Below are 14,462 nucleotides of genomic sequence, written 5' to 3'. Positions count from 1 at the left end.
CCTCCAAGTGGGAAGCACTCAGCCTGCCAGCTCCGGGCATATGTCCTAGATCCTTCCTCCCACTTGGAGAGGCGGGGAAGGGAGGAGGGGGGAGGTGGCGGAAAGCAGAGGAGGGAAATCGGAAGCAAAGGCCAGTTACTGTGGACCTGGGGCCCTTGGTGTGTGCAAACTAGTGGGCCTGTTTGTGTTGGAGTGGCTCAAGACCTGAATGGGACTGACCAGGAAATGAAAGGCAAATAAGAAGGCAGTGAGCAGGAAGCCAGTCAGAGCGGTGACAGACACGCCTGACAGGATTCTGGGGCCAGCGCAGGGACAAAGACAACCCCATAGACTTGCCTGAGGGAGATCTTCTTAGAGGTGGGTCTAGAGAAAATATACAAGGTTATTAAAGTCCACTTTAGTTTAAAAAAAAAAAAAAAAAGCCAGGGTATTATTGGTCTGCACTCTGCTCCCGTCCTCCCCGCTTAGGACCTGTGGAAGGTTCTGAGCATGTTTTCCCAGATTCTGATTAAGGGAGCTTTTCAGGAACTGATGCTTCCTATTACCCGTTCTCCTCAGATGCGATTACACTGATTTCCCTGACCACTCCCTGAACCTCCCTCCCAGCCAGACCTCTCAACCTGTCTTTTACCACAGCAGCCACACAAAGCCAAGGCTCTGGTCCTGCTAGTTCCTCCCCAGAAAAACACAGCTGCCGTAGATCAGGCAAGGATAAGGGTAGGTAGTCGAGCAAGACAGAGGCAGAGAAGACAGGGGGAAGGGAGAGGCCAGCGCCACATGAATTGAGCCCGTCCAGTCACTGGTGGCTTCACATAGCTCTGACGTCATCAGTCCCAAGGCTTCTGTAGAAAAGCAGTCGTCAGGGACCCCTCTCCTCCATGGCACGTCTTTCAATGACCTGATTTGCTAGGGCGAATCAACTCATTAATGGTCCTGATGTTTTCACCCCTTCTTGTATCCATGGTGACTCACTTAGTAGGTCCTCTCGCTACAAAGAGGAGTTCCCTTTTCACTGTGGGAGGGAAGCTGTCTCCCTTTCTTGAATCTGTTGATGTTATTTTTTTGTTTTTTTGTTTTTTTTTTTTTTGTTTTTTCGAGACAGGGTTTCTCTGTGTAGCTTTGCGCCTTTCCTGGAACTCACTTGGTAGCCCAGGCTGGCCTCGAACTCACAGAGATCCACCTGCTCTGCTCCGAGTACTGGGATTAAAGGCGTGCGCCACCACCGCCCGGCATCTGTTGATGTTAATAAGATGCAGGGGAAACAAAATATCACAGTTCTGAACCTGGGCTGCAAGAGACCTGACCCTGGCTCTCCAGTGTTCCTGTTCTCCCCAACTGTCGATGAAGCAGGCTTGTCTACACCAGCCACTTGTTCCCAGCAAAATGAGGGGTACATCCAGCAGATCCAAGTCACATTACCATCACAGCCATTCTGCCGATGGGGAACTCCAGCAAAGACTTGGAGAATAAGCTTGTCAAGCTCACCAAAGCCAGTAGCGTCTCCAGGCTGGCCACTCAAGGCACAGGAGCAACTTACTGCTGTGAACCATGGCCAGGGATGGGGCATGGATGTTAGTGAGGAAGCCTTATTGTGGCAGGAGATGATGGCTACACTTAGAGATCAAAGCAGCTTACCCACTGGCCCAGGCTAAGCTCTTCCCAGCTCTCTTGCCCATTAGTACCAAGGGAGGTCTGATCCCTCGGCTAAAGGTTAAAGACTTGAGCCTCATAATTATGTCTGCTATAAACTCGTTCCACAGTGCCTGGGGTTTGTCCACAGAGAGGGTGGGAGAGCCACGATCCTCTATTTCTTACTCTGTACCCAGACCCTGAGACTCCTTGCCCTTTTGAGTTCTTCCACTTCACTGTCCTGGCGCTTAGAGGACCCTTACTGCCTGTATCCCACCACCCTGTCTCTGTCACCACCTCCCCTTAACCCCATGTGCTTCCCACCCAGCGAGGTCTTCAGAGTCAACACACACTCCCAGGCCCTCCTCCCTGGGCCATTGCATAGTCCTAGGATAACACTTGGAGAGAGCAACAGCTCATCTGCAGGACAATTCCTTGGCCTCCAGTCAGCTGGATATTTTTCTAAAATCACAATGATTATCTTTTTTCCAGAGGAAACCCATTCAGAATGTGCTATAAAAGCAACTCTATTTTATCTTGGGAAGTCCTGGCCCCAGGAGCCTCCAGGCAAAAGCATTGAGTTGAGGGTGACTGAGAGGTAGTGGGGCCCACGGTCTACCATATGCCTTTTTTTTTTTGAGACTACAATCACTAGGTGACATGGAGAGGGGACCAAGGTCACTCTGACTGTTGTTAGTGATATTAATCCTTGCCATCAAAGGCTCCTAAACACAAGTGGCAGAAGGTTGTGGCATGAGGCAAAGCTTTCTGGCTTATTTGGTTATCTCTTAGAAGTCTTAATATGCCTGAAACTCTGCTTTGCACCAAGTTCAATGGGTGCAACCCAAACAAGATGCTACACAAACAAGAATAGAATCATGCTGGAGACTAATTATAGGCTCTTTCAGGAGTTGGGTCATATTTCCTTCCACTTATAGGGGTGGCATTCATCTCACCTTTCCCTGAGTAAGTCCTGTCGTGGGGACCCGCCAGGGAGCCAGTTGTCTGCAGTCACGTGCATGAATAGCACAGGGTACAGCTGATGGTTCAGAAGCTGTTCTGGGCTGAGCCCTCCGACCCTGCTGGGGGCCTGTCCCAAGCCCCACGCAACCTTGGACTCTCTAAGTAGCCTTGTTGTGCCTCTGTGGGCATGGCCTCTGCAAAATCAGTCACATCTCCACAAACGATCTCTTCCTCGTCCCCTTTATTCACGTTTATTACAGATACTCGCTCTCTCTTAAAACAATGTGGCAGTGCCCCACCTCAGGGATGCCGCTCCATTTAGTCTCTTCACTCTGGACAGCATCACAACCATTCCCTTGAATCCTCAGCATGCACTGAAAGGAAGTGGTCACCTCTCCCAGTGGCCCTCCATAGTCACTCTACCTCTTCATTGACACTACACATGGCCCAAACCTATCTCATTTGCCAGAAAACTATTAGGAAAGTGTGCCATAATTAAGGTCATCCACCTTAACTTGCAAAAGCACACCGTCAGTGTGGACAGTCTGCGGCTATAAAAATAGACACATAGAAAAGTACAGCTACAAAACTGGGGGAGGGGTGGTGCCCAGCTTCTTCGATTTGCATCATAAAAAAAGGATTTTTGCATTAGAGGTAAGCTCAGGGAAGGGGGCCACAGTATGAGCCACGGTATGATTAGGATTCTATGTATAATTTCCCCCAAACATTTATTTTTATGGACTAGTGAGAGCACATTGAGTCAGCCAGTGAGGAATGGAAGGGGTTAATCTACACAATCCGTAGGCCAAGATTAGAGTATAAAGTTCAGGGTCACACGATCAGTCTGCTAGTGTCAAAAAAGTCAGGGAAGGGCAGAAGTATTTTAATACTGTTCTGTGGGGGTTCTCTCTCTCTCTCTCTCTCTCTCTCTCTCTCTCTCTCTCTCTGACTCTCTCTGACTCTCTCTTGCTCACTCACTCTCTTGCTCACTCAGTCTTGCTCTCACTCTCTTTAACACAACATAGCCATTGAGTTACAGCAGACAGTCCCTGGAACTTGATGTGATGTATGATCTCTCACAGACTCTATATGTTGAACGACAAAGTCCAATGCTTCCTATCCACAGTAGTTCATTGGGTTTGGCCCACAGAGCGTTTGCAGAGAAGGCCATCCAGGGCCTCCAGTCTTGGTTCCCATCCGGTTGTACTTTGTCCTTGATGACAGGAACCACACCTGATTCCCAGACCTCTATGTGCAGCATCAGGCAGGATCTCTGGGCCCCTGGGATGTTCAGGATAGAGGCTATGTCCCTTGGACAAGGCCAGCTGGCGTTACTTAGCCCCGCAAGTGTTGATGTTTTTCCCATCCACAGCGTCTTCCACGAGGGAAATGTGGTAATCCGTGGACAGCGTGAAATGGGAGATGCAGCCCACGAGGCCTCGCATGTATTGTCTGTTGGTGTGAAGAGCGATTTCCTTCATCCCACCTGCAAGGAGGCAAGGAGGGAGGGAGAGAAGGAGGCAAGAAGAGGTGTCACTAGTGGGAGAGTCTTTATGGTCTACTTGAATGGCCCCTGGCCAAGGACTAATTGTCTAGTACATCACATGTATTAGGTTGATTCGATCAACTGAATATACCTCTGAACACTGAAAAGGCTGACCTCAGATGTGATTTCTGGCGCAAATGACAATCTTAAAACTAAACAGCTCTTGAACAGATTTTGAAATGTTATATAATGTCAACAACAGGTACTGTCTTGGCTGCTTTCAATTAAGCTCACTTAGAAAACACAAAAGGTATTAATTCATGCTTTCTTTTTTCTTCTGCATCTCAGATTATTAGCCATTTATAGGAGTTCCACTCATTCTATTCCGAGAGAGGACACAAAGCCGGCTCCTCCTTCCTCAGAGAGAACTCATGTGGCTAAACTTAGAAAGTTCCTATTCTATAAACAAGAAAAGCGAGGTTTTCCTGGTGGATGATTCCAGAGCACAAAAGCCATGTGAGTGAGTCCCTTCCTGCCTCCTCGGCCATGAGTCACAAGTTCAGAACATGGGAGAATGGACTATTTGGACAGCTTCCTGATTTCCAGGTATTTGATTGAACCTGTTGAGTACACAGCCCAGGGACAACAAACAAAGGTCCCCCGAGGAAAAGCCCCGACAGACTGAGCTTTAGTCAAGGTCACTTACCCACATACAGAGCCCCATTGATGTTAAGTTGCCTCATCATGCCAGGTGACTTGCCTGTTCTGGCTCCATAGTCATCCACTGTAATCTTCCCAGACTGGCCATCCCTGCGAGGCAAAGCAAACCGAAACCAAACGAAATAAGCTACCATCTTTGGTGTTAATTCCATCATTCGGATTTAGAGATATAAAAGTACCTACCATGTGCTAAGTAATGAGGTTGTGAAACACACACACACACACACACACACACACACACACACACACACTGCCAGCTTATAGAGCCCCATGGGAAGTGGGACCATGTGAAGGCAGAACTGAGAAAAGGTACCAAGCCAGACGACTAAACATAAATAAGAATTATGGGTTAATTTAAGTGAAAGAGCTGGTCAGTAATAAGCTTGAGCTAATGGCCATACCATTTGTAAATAGAATAAGCCTCTGTGTGTTTACTTGTATCCAAGCAGCTGTGGGACCGACAGGTGAGAGAGATTTGTCCTGACCCTGGGCCAGGCGGGACACAGGGAAACTTCAGCTACAGGACCAGCCCTGGCTCACTTCTTGATACTAGCTCTTCATTCATTGAGTTTTCAAGAATTCCTTTCTGCTGTGTCCACTGTCCTTTAAAAATACTTTTTAGACCTTCATACCTTGATGCTCTGATGGGCAATGGCCTTTCCCACTTTGTCTTGTTTGCCCTACCACTCACCCCCCATTACTCTAAACTACGCCCACTTGCTTGATTTCGTCAGTTATGATAATTATATACCTTCTAATCAATGGCATCTTAGACTGGAAAAAAAAGTATAGTTAACCTCTAATGCATAATTCATTGTGTTGATTACTCATTGTTTGTTGCCTCTCAGAGGAATGCAAGACCACCAAGGCAAAGTGTTGCTTTTCTTCAATGATGTCTCCCATGTTGGAATAGTGTATGGCTCATAATAACAGATCAATGAGCAAACCTTCTATGAAATTGTAATAACTAACATCAACTTCCAAAGCTATTGTGGAAACCATCTGTTATGCATGCAAAGCACAGAGCAGAGTACCTGACACACATCTTGCTCTACTGAGGCTGGCCAAGGGGCATGATGCTATGGTTACACACGTATTATCATATGATTGTTTCTATCCACAAAAATGACATAATACAGATCTTAAATTCCTATGAATATGAGCTGTTATAAAGCACTGTGTCTAAATTATATGGCATAAGATGGTGCATAGATGAGATATTTCTCCTGCTCTATTAGGTGTCATGCTTGCAAGACCAGAAGTCATCCAAAGCAACACAGTGCTCATAGCAGCCCACCTCCCTTTAGCGATTCCCTTTTTGTTCATTCTGCTGCTCTGACCTGGAGCCTTCCATAGAGAATTAAGATACCAATCCAGTCCTTCTTGCCATATGTGATAGCTATAGCTTTGACCCAGTTCCCATGAGGTCTGTCTGCTCACAACTCACAGACACCCCAACCCATCAAGCTCCTGGCCTCCTCTCCTATCCAGGCCTCACTGTAACCCAAGGCTTACTAAAAATGAGATCAATGATGTCAATAGGGAGGATGTCAATGTTGATATGTCTACTAAGCTATTCACACATGCCAAGCTTGATGATCTGGCATATGAAGTTCTTCTGAGGGAACATTCCACTGCATTGTTTCTCCCAAACATCTGAAATCCCTGTGTGTGGGCTGCATCATGAGGTGAACAGAAATGTTTTTGATCTAGGTTCTGCCCACAGCAATTTACACAGTTTTGGGAAATACATTTAACATGTTTTCTTAGATGTCTAGGAAGGGACTGGTATCCTCACCATTGTATATCTTCATAGACATAATCAAACCACAGTCACGGTCAAAGTTTAAATTCTTCTACAGTGTGTGACTATTCCACCAACCATTTTGACCCAAGGTTATAAGCAGGGTATATTCCCTGATGTTCCTGGGGCAGCAGTTGGAATTAAATGTGGTTGGAGTTGAGAACCAAAGCATTTCACATTCCTTTGGAGATGTCTGAGTGCAACCTCCATTGTGAATGATTGAGAGAGAAATGAGCCATTCCAAAGCTGAATATTTCAGAGTATTTTGAAGTTAGGTTGGACTCTGCATTTTCACTTGTTTTCTAGAAAAAAAAATGAGATCCAAATGTGTAAATATGCATTATGGAAAACATTTGTTTTTTTTTCAACAACTAGAATCAGGATTTTGTTAAAATCCCTACACATACATCTGGGCTTTGTGGGCTGCCTGGCAGCAGATAAACATAGGTCTGCTTTTGTGTCTTCAACACCTTCTGAGGTTCCAAGGCAAGCGCCGTTAGGTGCTTAGGGCAGGGGGCTGAATAAGGACGATCTTAACACAGCCTACAGGGAAGCAGAAGAGGAAGTTGACAATGCTGAGTGCCCATGGCCCCCGGGGCCTCACACTGTTCATCACCTGCTGATTGTACAGCAAGAGTTATAGTACATTTTCAGGGAGCTGCAATCAGAATCGCCATTCAGCTTCTCTTTACTTTGGGCTCATTTAACATACAGTACTGGCATTACTGATTTGGACTTGCTTTTTGATTTCCAAAAATGTATTGTGATGAATAAGGACACACAGGGCAAAATTATAAAGACATAGGAATAATCTGCCCGAGGTTGATAAAAAGTCAGGATGGCAGTTAGCTCTGGGAGGGCAGTTAGCTATGTCATGGGGGCTAGGTGAACATACGTGACTTCTCATGTTCAGATAACATTCTTATGAAGGGGAGGATTGCCTATGCAAGCACATTTAGAGCACTCTTTAATGTCTTCATGCCCTCAGATTTTCACCTGGTAAGATTTTAAGGCCCCTCTCCGATTGAGCTACCACAAGGTGTTTTCTGCACACAACAACAAATGCCAACAAGGTTATAGGCCAAGAGGAACTCTTATAGATTGTTAGTAAGAATGTAAACTAGTTCAACCACTATGGAAATTAATATGGAGATCCCCCAATAAGTCTAATGAGCCAGCTGCACTACTCCTTGGGAAAGCCCCAAGACTCCAACCCTACATGTCCCAGGGATACTTGCCCATTAATGTCTATTGCAGCGCTGTTCACAATAGCTAAGTTACAGCAACCTAGGTGCCCAGTAGCCAAAGAATGGTTAGAGAAAATGTGATATATATATGATTTTTTTCAGCTATAAAGAAAGGAAAAAGTTATATTGTTCAGGAAAATGTATGATCCTGGAGATAATCATATTAATCCAAATCAAGCTTGTCTCAAAAAGACAAAGATTATGGTTTTTTTTTCCTCTTTTGTGGTCTCTTTATTTATAGATAAATAAAATCACGTGTGGACATGTGACATGGAAGCAGAAATGAAATTGTCTAAGGGAACAAAGGGAGGGCCAATGGTAAGGGAAGGATGGACGTATGACAGGGATGTGCTCTGTGCACATTAGATACTTGTATGAAAATGTTCTTAAGTAGTAATATGAAATATGTTAAGTGAATATACACAATACAATTTGTTGAGTGTTTTCTCCGGGCCATCTCCTTCCATTCAGAGCAGATACAGGGGTTCAGGTTTCTGCCCATGGGTGTCAGTAGAGGACATGGGTGGGATACGATGGCACCATGAGGCTGCCAGGTAAAGTTGAGTTAGAGGACACTAGGATCGAAAGGAAGCTGGACACACATCCACCCTCTTGTAGCCTGGCTCTGTCCTCCCATGTGGTAGGTGCTTACCTGACCGCCTTGACTCGGTGCCACCGGCCATCGCTGAAGGAGCCATTCACCATGATGGAAGCCACACCACTGCCCAGGTTGTAGCTAAGGGTATTAGGGAAGACCAAGGAAAGAAGCAATGACACACAGACATTCAGGAAGCTGCCAATTCACGAAGGCTCTCGCTGCAAAAGCTCACCCAGAGTGCAATATCGTTCACTCCAAGTAAAAAGGCTGGCACAAAAGCGAGTCACTTTCCAGGTTCACACATGAGTGAATGAGTTTTTCAATTTTCAGTGGTTGGAGGATAAACATTACACCCACTCGCCATCTAGGCCATTTGAAGTGTCCATTTCAGGAATGTTAAGAACGTTCATGGGTAACTAACATTTCCAGTACTTCCGTCTTACAAAATGAATGCCGCAGAGAGCTAGCTCCCCCTCCCCCAGGCCCTGAACACCACTCTCCTACTTGTTGGCTTTGACTAACACAGACACCCACTTAAGCAGAATCACATGACAGCTGCCCTTTTGTGAGGGCCTTCCTTCCTTCCCAGAGTGTAAGGTCATCAGGGTGATTCGGGCCCGTGTATGGAAGCAGCCGTTGCTACAGGATTGGGACGAGTGAGAAGAGTTTATCATCTGCACTGGCTTACACAGTGTTTCCCTGAAATTCCTGCTCACCCTGAACCTTAGAATGTGACTTTGTTTGGAGAGAAGGTCTGATGCAATTAGTTAAAAATGAAGCCACACTGGGTGAGAGGGACCATCAATTAATGTGACTGGTACCATTGCTGGAAGACATTTGGATACAGAGACGCATGGAAGGAAAGGGCATGTGGTGATGAAGAGGCTGTAACTATACATCTATTAGCTAGAAACACCAAGAACTGCCAGCCAGCACCAGAACTCCGGCCAGAAACACCAAAAGAACTTCCCTTGATCCTGCCAAGGGAACAGTGCCGGCAACATGTTGAATATTGGATTCTCAGTCTCCAGAACTGTATAAACATTGATTTCTTTAGTGTTACAAAATTCATGGTCATTTATTACAAAAGTCCTAGGAAACTATGCCACATTTTCACTTTAAGAAAGAGAAAACATTATTGAGGAAGAAGCTGAACTCTAAAGAGTTGAGGAGAATTTGTCTGAAACCAGAGGTGTGATAAAGAATTGAATTTCTCTTATCCTCTGCCTCACTTCCTTTGATGTCAGCTCTGCCTTGTAGCATTTTAACTCCTGGATACTTTGAAACGCTCAAGGACTCAGAAAACATGGGCATGTTTACCAAGAGATAGCCCTCTTGACCCACTGTTCACTCAGTTATTCTAACTTAATTCAATCCAGCAAATATTTAGTGAGTGACTACTCTAGCCCGGGCAGGGAGCCAACTGCCTAGGCTTTCCCTGGGTAACACAATCTGACCACGTACTCAGGCCACCAGAGAGTGGGGTCCACAGGGGCAGCTCTGTCCTCATCCTGAGAGGGGAGTTCTCGAATGAAATGCTGGTTCCCCCCAGAGCTCTGGAGACCCTTGTTCTGAGAACAGAGTGAGAATAGAAAGCCCTTGGTTTTCCCAGAGAGAGTTCTATCGCTCATTCATTTCATAACAAAGTCTCAAAGAAACAACAGAGCCACAGCATTGAACCATGAATAGACGTTGTGGTGGCTTGACAAACCATGGGACTGCCACTCCGACCCTAAAATCTGCACCATTTTCTAGTCCACTTTCTCACATCGAGTGTCTCCTATAAAACAGCCAGAAGGTCCCCTCCATATGTCACTATGACGCACACGCATGCATGCACGCACGCACGCACGCACGCACGCACGCACGCATGCGCACACATGCACACAGCGTGGGAAGTAAATGTAATAATTTTTTAAAGGGGAATGAGCATGAAGCAGGGCCAGTGGGTTGGCCAAGTTACTGCATGTAGCTATGCTGAGCATCAGCGTGAGTGACATGTCATGGATACTCAAGTTCTACACACCTGCCTGGATCCTTGGGCAGGTCAACTTACCAGCTCTGTGACCTTAGGCGATTCACCTAATTCTATCAAGTACAGGTAAGACACTTTCCCTGCAGGACTACAGGGAAGGTTAACCAACACAGCACACAGTAGGAACTAAACAAATGATGTCACTGTACCAAAAACATGGGACTTGGTGACACTCAGGAGGTTGACAATGCACCCTGAGGAGAGGAGAGCCCTGTCGGGGAGTGGACCAAGGTGGTAAACACGTAACTAAAGAGTCAAGAATGCCCAGGTTCTACATTCAGGTGACCTGTGTGTAACTGCAGGGAACCACACCTGAATGTGCCAGTCAGTGTGCCCGTAACTAAAACATTTCCATTGTGTTAGAACCAGGTAGGACAAGGGTGAGCGTCATTCTTTTCTGAAGTCAATAACTCTCTTACTCACCTGAAGGGAAAGAACATGCTCAAGGGAGTTGAAATAGAGTTTGGCAGACAAAAACTCCAACATCGTGTAGATAGGGCAACTCAGTGGGTTTCTTGATGACCTACCTTTGCAGCCCTGTCTCAATAGTGTCAGGCCCTACAAAGAATCACCTGTTCCTACTCTCCCTGGATGGTTTGTTTTATATGCATAGACAAATATACATATATGCATTTGCAGCATACAAAACAAATATATATACATATTTATTTTTATATACATATACCAGACTGTCCATTGAGCAGATGTGCACTGCTGTCAAGTTATGCCTTGCTCTCAAGCCATAAAAGCAATGAATGAATGCTTGCCTGGTTGCTCTATCAATGTTATTTGACTCTTGCTGTGACTAGGTTCTCCCAAGCCACCTACCTTGACGTGCACCAATGACTGACAGGCTAGCCAACAAGGTGGGCAACCCAGAAGTGGCTCTGAGTCTGGCCTTTGGACACTACTTGGTCATCTTCAGGCCCCGCATGCGGTGACACTTTTGGTAATGTCCCTTTCAAACCATGGTACAGGGTACTTTACTAATGTCTGACTTCTTCCTCTTCTCTGGTGCCTGAAAGTGTTACATGGTCCAAATAAGTGTGGAGAAGGGCATCTCAAGTGACATTTATAAAGCTTCCTGACTGGTTTTGTGTTCCCACATGACAGACTAGAATGAGACAAATTACGGTAAAACTTAAAGCCATGCTCATTTTGGAGAAGCACTTGGATTTCTGTGAGCTCTAATCGACTTCTGAACTAAGGGTGTCGGGCTGAGAGCTCCATTGCCGTGCTCATTCCAGTTCTCTGGCAGGAATTCCCAGGATAAGTGAGAGCAAAGGACCTGAATTCGGGTGAGTGTAGAAAGTGCATCCTATTATCTCAGATTTCTCTCCCATCTGTGATAGAGACATTGCAACGTGAGAGTAGGTTTGTGCACCCTAGAGAACAGCGTACACTCTAGCTAGGCCTCACTGATGCAACGTCCTCAAGGCCAGAATCTTTTGTTATGATTTATTTATTTTTTTGAAACAAGGGCTCATGGAGTTCACACAGCCTAGAACTCATTATCAATCTGAAAATGGCCTTGAGTTCCTGATCTCTTTGCCTCCACCCTGGAAGAGCTGGGATCAGAGTTGAGTTCAGCCACACCTTCCCTGGTAAGGTCCGGATCTTACAATATGGAAGTGACTACATTTTTGCAGAGCTGTTGTATAAGGCTTCATTGCTAGGTTATCTCATGGAGGCCGAGGCTTGCAGAGCTCAGAAACACTCGATGGAGGTAAGAATTCACATTCTCGTCATCACTAAAGACTGGTTGTGTTTGACCATGCACTTGGGCCTCTACAAAAAATGACTTCATTTCATTTTCACAAAATCCTCCCAACTAGCCTTTTTTTTTTTTCTTTCACAGAAGAGGAGCCAGAGGCTAAGAGACGGTAAATGACTTGTGTGAGATCACACAGCCATGGGGATCAAGTGTGTGGAACCCCAAAGATCCTTCAGCCTCTATTTCTCAGGGTGTGCTTTCTAGAAGACTTGGGGATGCTCAATGCCAGTAAGATCCCAGTGCGCACCCACACTAACTCCATCAGAGCCTGGGGGTGGGCAAGGCCAGGAATCTACCTTTGGGACAAGCTCTCCAGTGTGTGCTGTTTTTGTTTGTTTGTTTGTTTGTTTGTTTTTTGTTTTTGTTTTTATTTTTAGACCACCTGCCTTTATCATAATCCTGCCTGATCCCAGCCCGGCCTAGACTTCCCTTGCATCTATGTTGGATGAATGGATAGAGTAAGATAGCCACCCAGATGAAAGTGCCCAGTGAGCAGCAATGGGTGGCTCCAGATGTGGATGCCAATCCTAGCCCCGCCTGGGCCCGGGAAGTGTACACAGAACACAAGAAATCCCACAGACAGCTGCAGTAACTCAAGAAAGAACTGGTAACCTAGGGTATGCGTCTAAGCTGGAGCAAGCTCTTAGAAGGGTGGTAGGGGTGAGAAGGGACTGGCAGGGATTCTTCCAGAGCCTGGGGTGAGAGCTGAGCTGGTGACAGCCGGCGGCCACTTTTCTCCGGTCTCCACGCATTGAATTCAGCTGGCAGTGGAGGGGGAGCTGGGCCACCCCACCCTCCACTTAGCTACTGTTTTAGTTCCCCTTTCTGGGTACAATCAAGTACTCGAGGCCCCGGGTGAGGTTAACCACAGGAAAACCACAAAGAAATGGCTTTGAAGCAGCGAGCCCACAGGGTGGGAAGAGCTCCTCCTCATCTGGCCTTTGGGCCAGTGAGGAGTGGGGAACAGTGATGGGGTCACAGGTCGAGGAGAAGGCACAGTTGGAGAGGAGGGGGGGGAACACACCCTCGCTTTTCAACGTCTGCTCTTCAGCTACGTACTACTACAATGTCCCCCATCACGGGCCTGAATCACAGAGCAGGTGTGGCGTTAGAGTCACATTTCCTTTCAAAATGTCTTTTCTTCAAATTAAACAGCTTCACGTTAACCTCATCTAGACGGCGGCGGCAGGACCTCCACTAGCCCCAGCACACAGGACAGCACACATGATGGACCAAAGCCCTGGCATCCAGTCTTCATCATGTCTGTAGGTCAGTTCTCTCTCTGTGTGTGTTATATTTCCTGTTAATTTCTTATTATTTACCGTACACCTCCAGTGGGGGTTCTCACCGGAGAGGGGGAGCACTAAGACTTAAGGGAATAAAAGCTTAACAAACAACCCCCATCATGGCGAAAATACCCAGAGCCGGAGCGGAGGCTCCCAGCAGGCAACTGAACCTCCTGGTTACAATGCAGCCAGGTCAGGCTGGGGCCTGGAGATTGACGTTTTTTAACAAGTTCCCCAAGGGGTTTGTTGCTTGGTGGCAAGCACCTTCCACAATCTTGATGCCCTGGTTTTTCATATTTAACAAGTCAGCCCCCTGCCCTTTAGAACCTGAGCTCTCACTCATTCTAGAAAAGAGAAGGATGGGGAGAAAGTGTCCAAGTGATTCTTCAGCTCCTGCGTCACCATCCAGTTGACAACTTGGAGAGCCATATAAACTAACTTAACAGAAGTGAGAACTGCCAGCCAGGCATGGTAAATGCTTTTATGTAGCATGAATCTTAAACGTTCTTATTAATAAAAACAAACCTGGAGCCAGGTATTGGGGTGAACACTAGAAGATCAGAGAAGCAGAACAAGCCACAGCTACCTCACCTCGCCAATCCCTCAGCTGATCCTGTTTCCTCAGACTAGAAGCCTCTGAGTCCTCATCCAGAATGAATCTCAGCTGAACTGCTGCTCAAAAGCCTAAAAGCTTAACTCACTCTAGTTCCTGGCCCTCATGCCTTATATACCTTTCTGTTTCCTGCCATCAATTCCTGGGATTAAAGGAGTGAGTCACCATGCCTGGCTGTTTGCAGTGTGGCTTTGAACTCACCGAGATCCAAATGGATCTCTGCCTCCAGAAGGCTAGGATTAAAGGTGTGTGTGCCACCATTTTCTGGCCTCTATGTCTGTCTAGTGGCTGTTCTGTTCTCTGACCC

The 14,462-nt window shown here is 46.4% G+C and overlaps 1 protein-coding gene across 3 annotated transcripts in view; it reads right to left on the bottom strand.

The window, feature by feature from the left end:
* Positions 1 to 2,827: 2,827 nt before the first annotated feature.
* Positions 2,828 to 14,462, bottom strand: part of Egflam (EGF like, fibronectin type III and laminin G domains) — a 181,296-nt gene continuing 169,661 nt past the window's right edge. For all 3 annotated transcript variants that reach the window (XM_037209404.1, XM_037209405.1, XM_028875601.1), the window contains 3 exons: positions 8,502 to 8,585; positions 4,785 to 4,888; positions 2,828 to 4,078 (listed from right to left, as the gene is read on the bottom strand). In XM_037209404.1, the coding sequence (XP_037065299.1) occupies positions 3,924 to 4,078; positions 4,785 to 4,888; positions 8,502 to 8,585 (343 nt within the window). In that variant the 3' untranslated portion in view covers positions 2,828 to 3,923. The remainder of the gene's footprint in view (positions 4,079 to 4,784; positions 4,889 to 8,501; positions 8,586 to 14,462) is intronic.

This window comes from Peromyscus leucopus, chromosome 11, assembly GCF_004664715.2.
Source record: "Peromyscus leucopus breed LL Stock chromosome 11, UCI_PerLeu_2.1, whole genome shotgun sequence".
Taxonomy (NCBI): domain Eukaryota; kingdom Metazoa; phylum Chordata; class Mammalia; order Rodentia; family Cricetidae; genus Peromyscus; species Peromyscus leucopus.
This window is presented reverse-complemented; position numbering and strand designations above follow the sequence as displayed.